Genomic DNA, 13,392 nt, shown 5'->3' with positions numbered 1-13,392 from the left:
ACAGAGTGCTAAACAAGTGAACTTCATACATTCTCGTGTAACATGAGAACTATAGGCTGAATACTATGAAAGAATAGGGGAAGGCTTTTTAAAAAAAATAATACTTCTGACTTCAATATAATAGATATCACCTGAGATACAAAAATATACTATTAGAATTTTAAATTTTTATAATTTGATAGTTCTAGTTATAAATTGTATTCTATCTTAATATAATGCTATACTTGCTTTTCCTTATGTTATGCCTTTTTCTTCAGTTTTCTAACACACCGCCTCCCATTTTGTTAAGCTAGTGAACTTGATTTGCAGCTGTCTCACAAACTGACACACCTGTAATAGAAAGGATTTGATATTTTCATAGTTATAAAGATAATTCATTTGTTAAGTAAGTTTTGTCAAAAATGTGACCCTTATACTTTGCTATAAAGTTAAAGCTTGGTTTATATTTCCTTCAGCTAGTATTTAATGCTTACTTTCTAAAAACACTTTTTTATTAACCAAATATTTGATGAGGGAGCATTGTCAGAGAAGGCATCATAGTCAATCACATGAGGAATTGGAGTTAATAAGAGTTAAGTTGATATAAGTAAATAATAGGCAGCTTGGTTTTTGTGGCTTTTAACAGCTTACTATTCACAGACCACAGATACAGGAAAAAATACTTGTGAAACTGGCCCAGGGACAAAAGTGCTTTTTTATGTAACCTGAGCATGTTACCTCAGACTGATGAGGCATTAGATGATGGCAAGCATATTGTATTGTAACAAGATTGCCAAAAATTGACATATAACTAGAACATTCTTATTCTTATCAATCTTATTTCTGAAACTAGTAGAGAATGCTGAGGTTTCCCAGTAGAAAATAATAAAATTTTAATTTTTCTTCTCAAGAGTATGTTAATCAGTCATGTATTTAATGTGTATCCATTCTGTGCTTAGTCATTTGAATAATGATATGCAAGCCTGTAGAAGAAAAATATGATTTGCCTGTTTGCATAGCCAGAGGAAATTATAGGTATAAAGGGTGCATTGGGTCTAGAATGCTCAAGGACTGATGTGGAAATCAGCACTCTGAAGAAGAGATATATATTGGGTAATCCTGAAAATTAGAGCCTGATGGAACCTGAAGGGCTAAGCTGAAGAGTTTGGTCTTTGGTGGTAGATAATAGGAAGCCGTAATAGAAGAAATTACTCATTAAACTATAGAGTTTATGGTGTACATTGTGCAGTGGGAACAAATAAGATTTATAAAGGATTTTGAAACCCAAGAAGTGAAGTTGAAACTAAATACAGTGAGGATTTGGAAGGTTTCTGACCAGTTTCACATGTTGTTGGTTCTTGGCATGATGAAATGAGGTGGTGTTTTTTTTTTGTTTTTGTTTTTGTTTTTTAAGAATGTTTGCTATGGCAGGATACATCAGAGCTATTTGCATGACAGAGAAGCTTGAAATAGGGAGAAGATACCGGAAAGCAAGAGAGATGTAGGCCTGTCTGTTGAGCTGACATTGATAACATTTCGAAAGAACATATTTGTTATGACAAATTTAGTTCATTCGTATACTCATTGAATGATAACTTGAGTAATTGCAATATGGTGTGTGTGCTAAAACACTGAGGAATCAGTGGTCTAAAAAAATATGGTTGGAGTTAAGGGGCTTCATTTTGTTAGAGGATGCAGAGTGAAGACAAGGCAAGAATCAAAGATTTGCACCAGGATTTCCAATTTGAACAATTAGAAGAATATAGGGTATGAATATGATAGGAAGATAAATTTAATAGAAGAGAAACATATTGTGGAAGGATGTGTGGGAGAGGGTAAGATACTAATGTTTGGATCAGTAGATATAAATCGATTATATAGATCTTAATGATTGAAAATATAAATATATATTTTTAAGTATATAAATTAGGGTTTCATTGTCAGACTTTTCAGAGTGTTGCAAATTATGAGTACACATTTCATCTGACTTGGTCTGGGACTAGTGTTCATTTTCTTTTTTGTTCTCATAAAAGTAAATGACATTTCTTTTTCATAAATTTTCTCTACAGTCTAGTGTTACATGAGAATTTTGATATACATTTACCCTTTTTTATGTTCTTTTTTTGAAGTGTTTTCCTGTCATACTAGTCACACAGGTAATACTATTGAGTTTGGGAGAAATATTTGTCATGAAATAGTCTAATTTGTTCCAGTTAACTAATCAGAAGGAGAATATCAGTAGGGAAGCAGGTGGTGATATATTTAGATTCTGAGTTTGTTATGTAGGTCTTCAGATTCCAAAAAGTTGAATGCTGTAAGAATCAATTCTTAATATTCTTTCATTCTAGGACAACTTGTAATTTATTATTCCAAGGCCTTCATTTTCATCCTCATGACAGCTTTGACATCATCTGGGGTGACACTGACTACATGTATTTAATTGTGTACAACATAAATAGAAATAACCAAATACACTAGTCCTTAACTCAGGCCTCCTTTTCTTCCCCCTTCTCTAAGGAACGACTACCAAAATCACTACAATCCCCATGACTTCCAAGCCCAATGTGATTGTTGTGCAAAAGACTACAGGAAAAGGAACGACCATTCAAGGCCTCCCGGGCAAAAACGTTGTCACAACGTTGCTAAATGCTGGAGTAAGTAAGAGCTTGAACTACAGACTCAGCAGTCCACTAAGGATTTCAAAGACCAGCTATATAAATATTTGTCTAAGGACTTTAGAACCCACAATGGCTAGAATGGCTTGATTTACTCCTACTGTGATGTAAAAAACACCACCTACTGATGCTATTTTTTACAGTAATTTCTAAAACATGTTGCTCATGGCTGTGTTGCTTATGACCATGATTTCAGTCGTAGCTTGGTTCAGATGGAAGATTCTACCAGCTTAACTCAGAGGGAACTCCATCAGTGGACAGTTTTGTTCCTGCTTATGGCCAGTAGATACCAGTCTAGTATTGGACGTAGGCTAGGCAAAGAGAAATATTTGGTGCTAAGACTAAATTAATGATAAGGATTTGTTACTTTCACTTTTACTTCTCTGAGCTAGTGGAAAAAAAAATCAAGTAAATTAAAGATGCATTTATAATTCTGAAGGCAGTTGTTACGAGGTTAAGAGATTTGAAGTTAGCCAAACCTAGGCTTTGTCTCTGAGTATCATAGGTGTTTGGCTAACTTATTCAACTTCTCTCATCCATAATTTCCTCATTTGTGCATTGGGAATGATGATCTCTACCAGTGAGTTTGTTGAGTAATGAGTAACTAACTGATAACTGTTTTAAAAGTGCTTAAAACAGTACCTGGCACATAAGTCCTCAATAAATTGTTTTTTCTTACTGTTACTATTCTTTGTACTTAACTATAGAGGTTTGATAGTATCTCTACTTTGTTAGAAAAAAGAATACTATGCTTCATTGTAGTTGATCTCTAGTGGCTTCCTTGGCATCATAGTCTTTACAGGGCTGGTGGGTGTCTTAAGTATTAGATTTTTTCATCACGTAGGAAAGCGTAGATTGTTCCTAGCTCAGTTCACAAAGTAAGCCAAAAATAAAGCCAGAATTAGAATATAGATTTTCAGAAATTACATGGTTTGTAATTTCATGGAACTTGATATTAAAAGAGAGGGGTACCATGTACTCTAGGTCCTATGGTCATATAGATATAAAAATAGTATATGTGAGTACTAGCTGCCGTATATATCTAATAGGAAAAAGTTTGATGCAAGAAATGATAGTCAAACAAGATCAGGGTATAAGACCATCCTCTTGACCACATACGTACATGCACTTATACTCGTAACTTGCTTACCTGTGCCTGTACACACACACACACCTGTGCATGTATGCACACACACAACCAGAAGAGCTTTTTCAAAAAAGAAGCCTGCTAGTTTGTTTTGAATGGGTCTTTATAATTTTACTTGGACAGGGCTCATTGAGCTTCTTAATAAAAGGTCACGCCTACTTGCAAACTAGCAGCTCTTGGCAAATGATTATAGAGCTCTTTCCAGAGATGCTGCCGTGAAGGGTGTGTTATGTATTAAAATAAGTAATCACATGGTTGGCAGACACTCCATGTTTTCCTTAGATTATTGCAGCAGATATTTAAACTTGTGAAGTTTGTAATCATTTAACCTAAATTCACAGAGTAATTACCTTTTTGCCAGTTCACCTAGGTGTTTTGTTTTTACTGGCTGCTTAATTTCAGTGGCCACACACTTAGGTGATGGTGACTGAAAAGAAAAACTGATAAGGTGAAAAAATTTTAGATATTTTCCTTTTTCATTTTATAGATTTTAATTTTTAAAATTTTTGTACTTTGGTAAAATGACTGTATTTGAATTTAATTTGTTAAGCTCAAGTATTGACTCCATAAATGATCAGAAAATAGTACTTAAAAATAAAGCAGATGAAAATTTAGAAAATGGTGAAAAGTTAATGGGCTTAAACTATCTAGTTAATAGACTAAAGTGATATTAGTAACATACTAATGTGGGAAATGTCCTAAGTTTTTTCTTTGTATTTTCCAGTGTAACTTCAGAAAAAATGTTAATATCGCTGCTGATTACATTTCTTGCCCATACCATTTCACATAGACATTCTTCTGTATAGCCTTATAACTTCATATTTGGGAAACTTAGTTTATTTTGTATGTGAACATTTAGCTGTTGGTAGAATGCACAGTAATTTTTTTATTACACATATGTTTATTTCATATAAACTGTCACATAAAGATGAATATTGGGGGAGCATGACCTGTAGTTCCAACACTTAGAGATAACATTTTAGTATATACTCTATAATTTTTGACTCTTTTAGTATATACATTCTGTGAATGACAGAGAATACTAAGTATTCTTAAATAAGGTAATTTTTAAAATTCACTCACCAAGAAATATTTACTGCCTTCTTTGGACAGAAGGTTGGTTAGGTGACTTCTAATCATTTCAACTAGGTCTAACATTTTTGATCACCTGGAAGCTTATACTTTGTTGCACAATTTGCAACCCTTTCCTCATCATCCTGGTAAAACTTTTCTATGATTTTTCAGTAAAAGGAGTTATTTTTCCCATTTAAATGTATATAAATCTCATGTATTTACTGACTTCAATTTAGGGAGAAAAGACTATTCAGACGGTGCCAACAGGAGCAAAGCCAGCTATTATCACTGCTACAAGACCCATCACCAAAATGATTGTAACTCAGCCAAAAGGTATAGGTTCCACAGTTCAACCAGCAGCTAAAATCATCCCAACAAAAATTGTTTATGGGCAGCAAGGGAAAACACAGGTATGCTAAGATATGGTGATTTTTCTTGACTGGTATATTTCAAATTCCTAAAATTCCAAGGTAGAAATCTGAACAAAAAGATGAGTAACATTTGAAGAACCAGATTATTAAAAGTTATGATTGAGTGTTTATAACCATCTGTTTTCAAAACCTGTGTTTCTCTTTTCAGTACTTAAAAAAAATTAAATATTTGTGTCGTGTCATGAGCAAAAGTTAGAGAATAGAATCCCCTTGGAGTAAAATTTGCTGAAGGTGTATGTTGTTTGAGAAGTAGATGGTTGAAAGAGGATAGTAATTATTCATAATCTGTCAAAGAATATTTTTGTAAGCTTATATGACCTTTGAAAGCACTTGAGATATTTACTTATAAATTTTATTTCCTTGAAACATAAATAATGGAGAAAGTAGAGATCTGTTCATTTTTCAACCAGTAAATGATAAGCGAGCTTTTCTAGAAATTTATCTGGGGAATTGAGGCTCAGGATTTAATCTTGTGTTGCTGGGCTACTGTTTACTTTGCAGGTACTTTACTTTCTTGAGAATATCAAAGGAAATGATGTCAGCTTTGGTTGAAAAATGCTATTTTAGAATTTTTGTAAAAGATAATAATTTATCTATAAACTAATAGTTTGCCTTTAGAGTCAGTTCCCTCAATATTATAGCCAAATAGTTTATATATCAAAACCATTAGTTTTGTGATTTTTCTAATAAGGTCAAATTGCTTTAAATTTCAGTGGTAAACAGTTACATTTGCTCCATCATCTTTGTCATAACCGATGTTTTCATTTTTGAATTTTTGGAAATGGGTGACTTAATAGAGTCTGAAAGATTTAGATTCTTATAAATGGAGAAGTAAAAAATAATTGTGGTAAAGTAACATTTTCATTGCATGTACCCCATTGGAGTTAACTCCTGGAATCCACACTTTGAATTGAATGGTTCAGTGTGAAACTTTCTTTGCATTTCACTTGTTCTGCTGTCTGCGGTTTTGACCTTTGCCAAGGATGATCTGTCACGTGTTCCTTATTGACTATAGTAGTTGTCTAAATTGTGGCTCAGCGGTAAAGAATCTGCCTGCAATGCAGGAGACACAGGTTCAATCCCTGGGTGGGGAAGATCCGCTGGAGGAGGGAATGGCAACCTACTCCAGTATTGTTGCCTGGAGATTCCCATGGAGAGAGGAGCCTGGGGGGCTACAGTCCATAGGATCACAAAGAGTCGGAAATGACTGAGCATGCACACATGCCCAGTTGTCTAAATTAGTGTCCCTTTGGAGATTTCTTAAAAGATGACTTAGGTCCTAAGCAAGATTACTTTGTACAGGTGTGTTAATTAGGAATTTCATTTCGTTTCCAAAAAGAAACCTGAAGAACAGTGGCTTAAACAAATTAGGGTTTTATTTTTATTATGTTGATAAATATTTAAAGGAAGGAAGCCCTGGACTGTTATTGTGACTCAAAAATTCTCCTGGGAGATCTGAGGAAATCTTTCCTCTTATGCTGACTATGTATAGTATACATGAATACTTAAATTCTATCACACACACACACACACACACACACACACACACACACACACACACACACACACACACACACACACACACACACACTTCCTGGGAGATCTGAGGAAATCTTTCCTCTTACGCTGACTATGTATGGTATACATGAATACTTAAATTCTATCACACACACACACGCACTTCCTGGGAGATCTGAGGAAATCTTTACTCTTACGCTGACTATGTATGGTATACATAAATACTTAAATTCTGTCATACACACAAACACACACACACACTTCCCCTGGGAATCTAGGCTCCCTGTGTCTTTCTGTTCTGCTGTCCTTAGCTTGTGGCTATCATTCTGCTATATAACTGCAGATTGTAAAATGATTCCTGAAGTCGTTATAGGCAAGAAAAAACAAGGCAAAGCCTCTTGTCAGGATTGTAGCTGTTGTAGCATGAAATGTATATGTGGCCTGGTATAACTGATTCATAGATTGAATTTGTCTGTGATGTTCAATGCTGTGCCCAAAGTATAATAAGTGGACAGAGTACTGTTTTCCATGTCAGGAAAATATTTGTTTTATTATGATCTAGAAGTGAAACATATTTTAAATGCTCAAAAATTTATACTGGTTGTATTTCCACTTGTCTTCTAGGTTCTTATTAAACCCAAACCAGTGACATTTCAGGCCACAGTTGTTAGTGAACAAACAAGGCAACTGGTCACAGAAACATTACAACAAGCATCCAGGGTGGCAGAGGCTGGTAATTCATCTATTCAAGAAGGAAAGGAAGAACCACAGAGTTATACAGATAGTAGTTCCTCTTCTACAGAGTCCTCCCAAAGTTCCCAAGGTAAGTCCCATTTTACTTCTGATTTATATAATTATTGCTGAGATAATACCCTAGTTCTAAAATAGTTGAATCTAAGGATCTCAAACAAACATGTATACTTTGACTTGTCAGTTCTTTTGATTTTATTGTCTTTTGTTTGATGTGAGCAGACATTTTGTTTTTGGTAAGGCTTACCATTCTTTCTTGCTTGGCTTATGTTCATCAAATAATTCATAAACTAGGTGATGATTTTGGCAGATAGGTATTATCAAACTGGATAGAGCTGTGATTCCTTTTGTTTGCTTTGAGTAAGTAGAAGAAGTGTACAAGAAAGTGAGTGTACCTTTTGAAATGATTTTTGCTGAACCTTGAGAAAGGATCATGGTGGCCAGAGATGGGCCTATAAATGGGCTGTATGTGGGTGTTCATACATTGCAGTTTGCATGGAATAAGTCTTAGTTTATTTGTGTTCTAGAATAATAATAGCATTCTCTTTCACTCTCATAGGTATTCCAGTTTAGATGATAGTTGTCTGGTTGTCCTAATTATAAGGAAGGTGATAAGAAGCCAGGCTCCATAATAGGGAAACTAGTTATAGTTAGTGCTATTTTAATTATGTTGTTCTAGGGAGTCACTTGGAGAAGGCAATGGCAACCCACTCCATCACTGTTGCCTGGAGAATCCCATGGATAGAGGAGCCTGGTGGGCTGCAGTCCATGGGGTTGCAAAGAGTCGGACATGACTGAGTGACTTCACTTTCACTTTTCACTTTTCACACATTGGAGAAGGAAATGGCAACCCACTCCAGTGTTCTTGCCTGGAGAATCCCAGGGACAGTGGAGCCTGGTGGGCTGCCGTCTGTGGGATCGCACAGAGTCGGACACGACTGAAGCGACTTAGCAGCAGCAGCAGCAGGGAGTCATTTGAAATAAACTCAATGATCGTAAGCTTTGAGATTTTCTACAAATCTAGTACCTGTGTCTGTCAGTGACCTTAACCACCCATATTGATCATAAACTTTGAGACTTTGTACAAATAGACCCTGATGCTGGGAAAGATTGAGGACAAGAGGAGAAGGGGGTGACGGAGGATGGGATGGTTGGATGGCATCACTGACTAAGTGGACATGAGTTTGAGCAAACTCAGGGAGATAGTGAAGGACAGGGAGGCCTGGCATGCTGCAGTTCATGGAGTTGCAAAGAGCTGGACGTGACTGAGCAACTGAACAACAACAGCAACAAATCTAGTACCCGTGTGTGTGTCAGTTACCGTAACTACCCAGGTAGTATATTTATGCCTGTGCTTAGAAGCGCTGATCTATTGAAACAGAACTGTTTATCTATTTTTGATCATTCCTCACTCACTCTGTTTCCTCTCCTCATATCCACATTATTCTCTCTGGAATGCTTTCTTAGCATCTTTACTTTTTCAATGCAGTTTCTTTATATTGTATAGGCATTATTATTTTAACTCTTTAGTGGAATCATCCTACATTAGTCTTACTAATGATTCATATTGCTAATTATTCCATTAATTCAATTTGAACATTTATTTTAAAATTTATACTATGTAGTAAGCTTTATGAGAAAGCTTCACGAAGGAGGTAGCATTTGAAATGGTCTTTGGAAACTCACTGATAAAAAAATAAAATATTGATTTTAGCAAACAGTATGGCTCTCATTTTAGAAAATGGATAATTTTCTTCAAGATATTATCAGTAATAGTAATATTTTCTGAATCAATTTAGTAAGGTTTAATTTATCATTCTATATTAGTTATGAATCAGTTTATGTCTGATTATAGTGGGGTGATATTTATTCTATTTCTTTTAGACTTACTGATTTGATGTGTATAGATTCTATTCTTTAACAATAAGATTATTTTTTCCTCTTTTATTTTGAAGTCTGTGCTTATTTGAATAATTCCAGCTGTTTTTTCCTTTGAGAAATATTTTCATAAAAGGCAGGTAAAATGTTTAGGTTATGAATTGTTGCTGAAATGGGAACCTGAACAGTAAATTATATATACACAATCTCAGGTTACCTTTGAAATTGCTGGTTTTTTCCTAAGGGAGCTATAAGCCAGTCATTACTTCCCTAACATGCCATTTCATTAGGGAGCCTTTAGTTTTCATTCTAAGAAAGGGACAAAAGTTTGACTATTTTTGGAAGTGATTGAGTATAAATTTCTTGCTCTTTGATCTGTTATTATATGTGGCATCATTTATTTTTACTTGTGTTATTTATCTTTCATTGCATATTACTTCTTTTTAAAATATTTTATAATACAGAAAAAAACCACCAAAGAGGAATATCTAATATAGTTAACTGTAAAGCCAGTTTTAAAAAATATTTATTTATTTGCTTTTTATTTGGCTGTGCTAGGTCTCAATTGTGTCATGCAGAATATTCGTTTTGCTGCACAACTCTCTAGTTGTGGCACACAGGCTCCAGAGCGTGTGGGCTCAGTAGTTGTTACATGCAGGTTTAGTTGCTCCACAGCATGTAGGATCATAGTTTCCCGAGAACTACTAGAGATCAGATCCATGTCCCGTGCCTTGCAAGGTGGTTTCTTAACTACTGGGCCACCAGGGAGGTCCCTAAAGCCAATTTTTATAATCTTCACTTACTCCTCTCCCCATTTCACTATATAGTTTCTTAGTACATTTTTCAAAGACAAGGGACTACATATGCTGTGGGAATATATATGCTGTGTTATAAGAGAAAGGGATAAAGGTTTTGCTAAGTCTAAGACTCAAGTTTGGTTTTCATACCTACTGGGAATATAAGCACTATATAACAGTCCCTTTTTTCCTTTATATTATTTTTGTAGTTTTTAGCCCACCTTTGTTTAGTACTGTTAATGTAATTTCAAATTTATAAAAAGTTACAGGAATAAAAAGAACTTCTGTGTATAGTCTTTTACTAGATTCACCACCTATTTATATTTTGCCCTATTTTCTTTGTTGTTGATTCTCTTTCTGTGCCGCCCCCTGTGTGTTTATAATTTTTGAAATTTTTAACCATTTGAGAACAAGTTGTTGATGTCATGCCCTTTATCTCTAAATATTTATATTTGTCGGATTATATTCCTTAAGGGTTAGTCTCTTCATAACTAAAATACAGTTATCAAAATCACTATTTAAAGTTTTAGTTCTATAATATACAATCCATTCAGATGTCATCAACTGTCCAATCATGGTCTTTATAGTTTTGCCACTACAGCAACCTACCCCCACCACCAGTCCACAGTCCACATCAATGCTATGCATTACATTTAGTTGCATTGTCTGATGTTTCCCATTTAATTCAGCATGAATTCCACAGATGTGGTGTATTCTTAGCTTTATCTTATCAGAAGGCACTCATGTCAGTTTGTCCCAATATTGATGATGTTAATGTTGATCTCTTGGTTAATGCCTTCCCTCTTTTATTTTTTTTTTTTTTGCATTATGAAATTACCATATGTCCCTTTGAGATTAATGGTAATATATGGGGAGATGGTTTGAAACTATATAAATATCATATCCCTCACCTTTATCTTCTAGTTTTAGCATCCAGTGATAATTTTCTAAAGTCTATTATTTGTTACCTAGTTGATAGATGGCATTCTACTGTAAGAATAGATCAACTTTTCTTGACTTCATATCCTTTTTCTAGTGACTTTCTTTATACAAGTCTTAGAATAAAGATGTCTTTTTATGCCAAAGGATTCCTTGATTCTATTTGTGATTTCTAAACTTTTCCTACCACTCCCTGCCTGAAAGGAGAAGCAGTTTAGGCCTTATACATTATTTCTGAACTGTCTTCTCACAGGCTAGAATAGAGACTTTCATCTTCACCTTGTTATGGCACTTTCCTTAATCACCCTGGGAGGGTTCATTACTCCTTCTATACTTGGCTTCCAAAATTGCTTTGTACTACCAGCTAGTTTATCATTGATCATTTTATTTTGTACTTTTTTTGTTTGTTTAATACAATTATTTTCTCTTCACTAGGCTACTAACTTCTTAGAGGCAAGCATTATACTCATCTCTATATATTCAGTATTTAGTGAAGACGTTAACTAGCTCTAAGTAGACACTCAGTAAAGTTTCTCTGAATGAACAAACAAAACAGCAACTGTAACAGCAGCTGTGGCACAGGGTTAAGCTTCAGCCTTATAAATTCATTTTTGTTTCCTGAGTCCAAAACATTTTTTTCTTTCTGGGGTTTCTCCTAACCTAGTGGGTGGGACTTTTAAGTTCTATACACCTGAAGTATTTTTACATACTGATAGACAACTAGATGACCAACTCTGATAGTTCAGGATCGTACTTGCCTAGGTCGCTAAATGAAAATTGGGCCACATGCCTTCCACAACTCCTCAGCTTTCCTTCCTATTTGCATCTTCTTTTTTTCTCTTTTTCACTTGGGAACAAGGTTATTGGGCTTATTGTGTTCCATATTTTTTTTTTTAAAGAAAGAAAAAAACGTTAAAAGAAAAACTTTATTTCCAAAAAAGGTTTTGAGTAGACTAGCTAGAATACAAGATTATGTGAAGTAAAATGGAAGAGAAAAAGAAGACAAAACCAAGGGTAGTAATTTAAGATGGAACTTGTATGAGGCAAATATGAAAATGCATCCTATAAAGACATTGTTTTAAGTAACTTGGATTCTAGGATGATTTTTCCAGAAGCTTCATGATCTCAGCAGGTCATGGTGAGGGTAAGAAATGAATGAAGGGTAAGCAAAACATACCGATACTTATTGCAGAACTTTTCAGAGTCATCATATGGTGATATATATTGTGAAAGATGAAGAGTGGCATATATAATATAAAATGCCCCCCAACGTTTTTTGAGCATGGAACCCTTCTTTTGCAAAACATCTTAAAGAACTAAGGTTCTTTAAGGAACATTTGGGGGAAAGCTGTGTAAGCAGTTAAATACTGTGAAGGCTTTGTTTTTTATGACAGTGTTTCAAAGGGAAGATACCTATTACATCATGGAAAAGATACAGACATCTTGGGTTTAGTATAGAATAGATGGGTTAGATGCGTGCAGCATCTGGGAATCATTTTTATGAAGAGCAGTAGGTGGAGACAGGACATTTATCATAGAGAAGAGAAGATGAAGATTGGGTTGGGTTGTGGGGAACGTAGGAACTGTTGTCAGTTATTTTAAGGACTGTGACATAGAAGAGGGAAAAGAATTGGTCCTTGATAGGTACATGGGCAGAACTAGAACTGTTGAGTAGCAATCAGAAGACCTGTTTCCACTCCATACAAGAAAATTTTCTAAATGTCATAACTGTGCAAAGATGGAAAGAAACTGCCTTGGAAAACAGTGAGTTCTCTAGTGCTAGATTCCTAGATTCTAGTGATATTTTGAAGATTTTAACATAAGATCGATGATAGTATTAAACATACTTTTAGATTTTATTTTTCCTAGCTGAGAGGTCTCATGTTTAGTTGAAAGTAGCTCAGTCGTGTCTGACTCTTTGCGACCCCGTGGAATTCTCCAGGCCAGAATATTGGAATGGGTAGCCATTCCCTTCTCCAGGGATCTTTCCAACCCAGGGATCAAACCCAGGTCACCCGCATTGCAGGTGGATTCTTTACCAGCTGAGCTACCAGGGAAGCCTGAGAGGTCTTATAATTCTATGTAAATGTGATAGAAGCTTTTTATAGTAAAGACATAAGAGACGTTCTTCCGTAGAAATGCCTGAGTCTGCCTTCGGATAGTGTATATCTCTAGTACATAACATGTAGTATATGCCCAGTAAA

The 13,392-nt window shown here is 35.0% G+C and overlaps 1 protein-coding gene across 9 annotated transcripts in view; it reads left to right on the top strand.

Moving 5' to 3' along the window:
- The window catches only part of EMSY (EMSY, BRCA2 interacting transcriptional repressor), an 82,003-nt gene that overhangs the window by 49,393 nt on the left and 19,218 nt on the right, over positions 1–13,392 (top strand). For all 9 annotated transcript variants that reach the window (XM_018059320.1, XM_013969807.2, XM_013969808.2 and 6 more), the window contains 3 exons: positions 2,497–2,633; positions 5,112–5,285; positions 7,449–7,647. In XM_018059320.1, coding sequence (XP_017914809.1) covers positions 2,497–2,633; positions 5,112–5,285; positions 7,449–7,647 — 510 coding nt within the window. The remainder of the gene's footprint in view (positions 1–2,496; positions 2,634–5,111; positions 5,286–7,448; positions 7,648–13,392) is intronic.

The sequence above is a fragment of the Capra hircus genome, chromosome 15 (genome assembly GCF_001704415.2).
Source record: "Capra hircus breed San Clemente chromosome 15, ASM170441v1, whole genome shotgun sequence".
In the NCBI taxonomy this organism is placed as follows: domain Eukaryota; kingdom Metazoa; phylum Chordata; class Mammalia; order Artiodactyla; family Bovidae; genus Capra; species Capra hircus.
The sequence above is the reverse complement of the archived record's forward strand: the minus strand, read 5'-3'. Positions and strand labels throughout refer to the sequence as shown.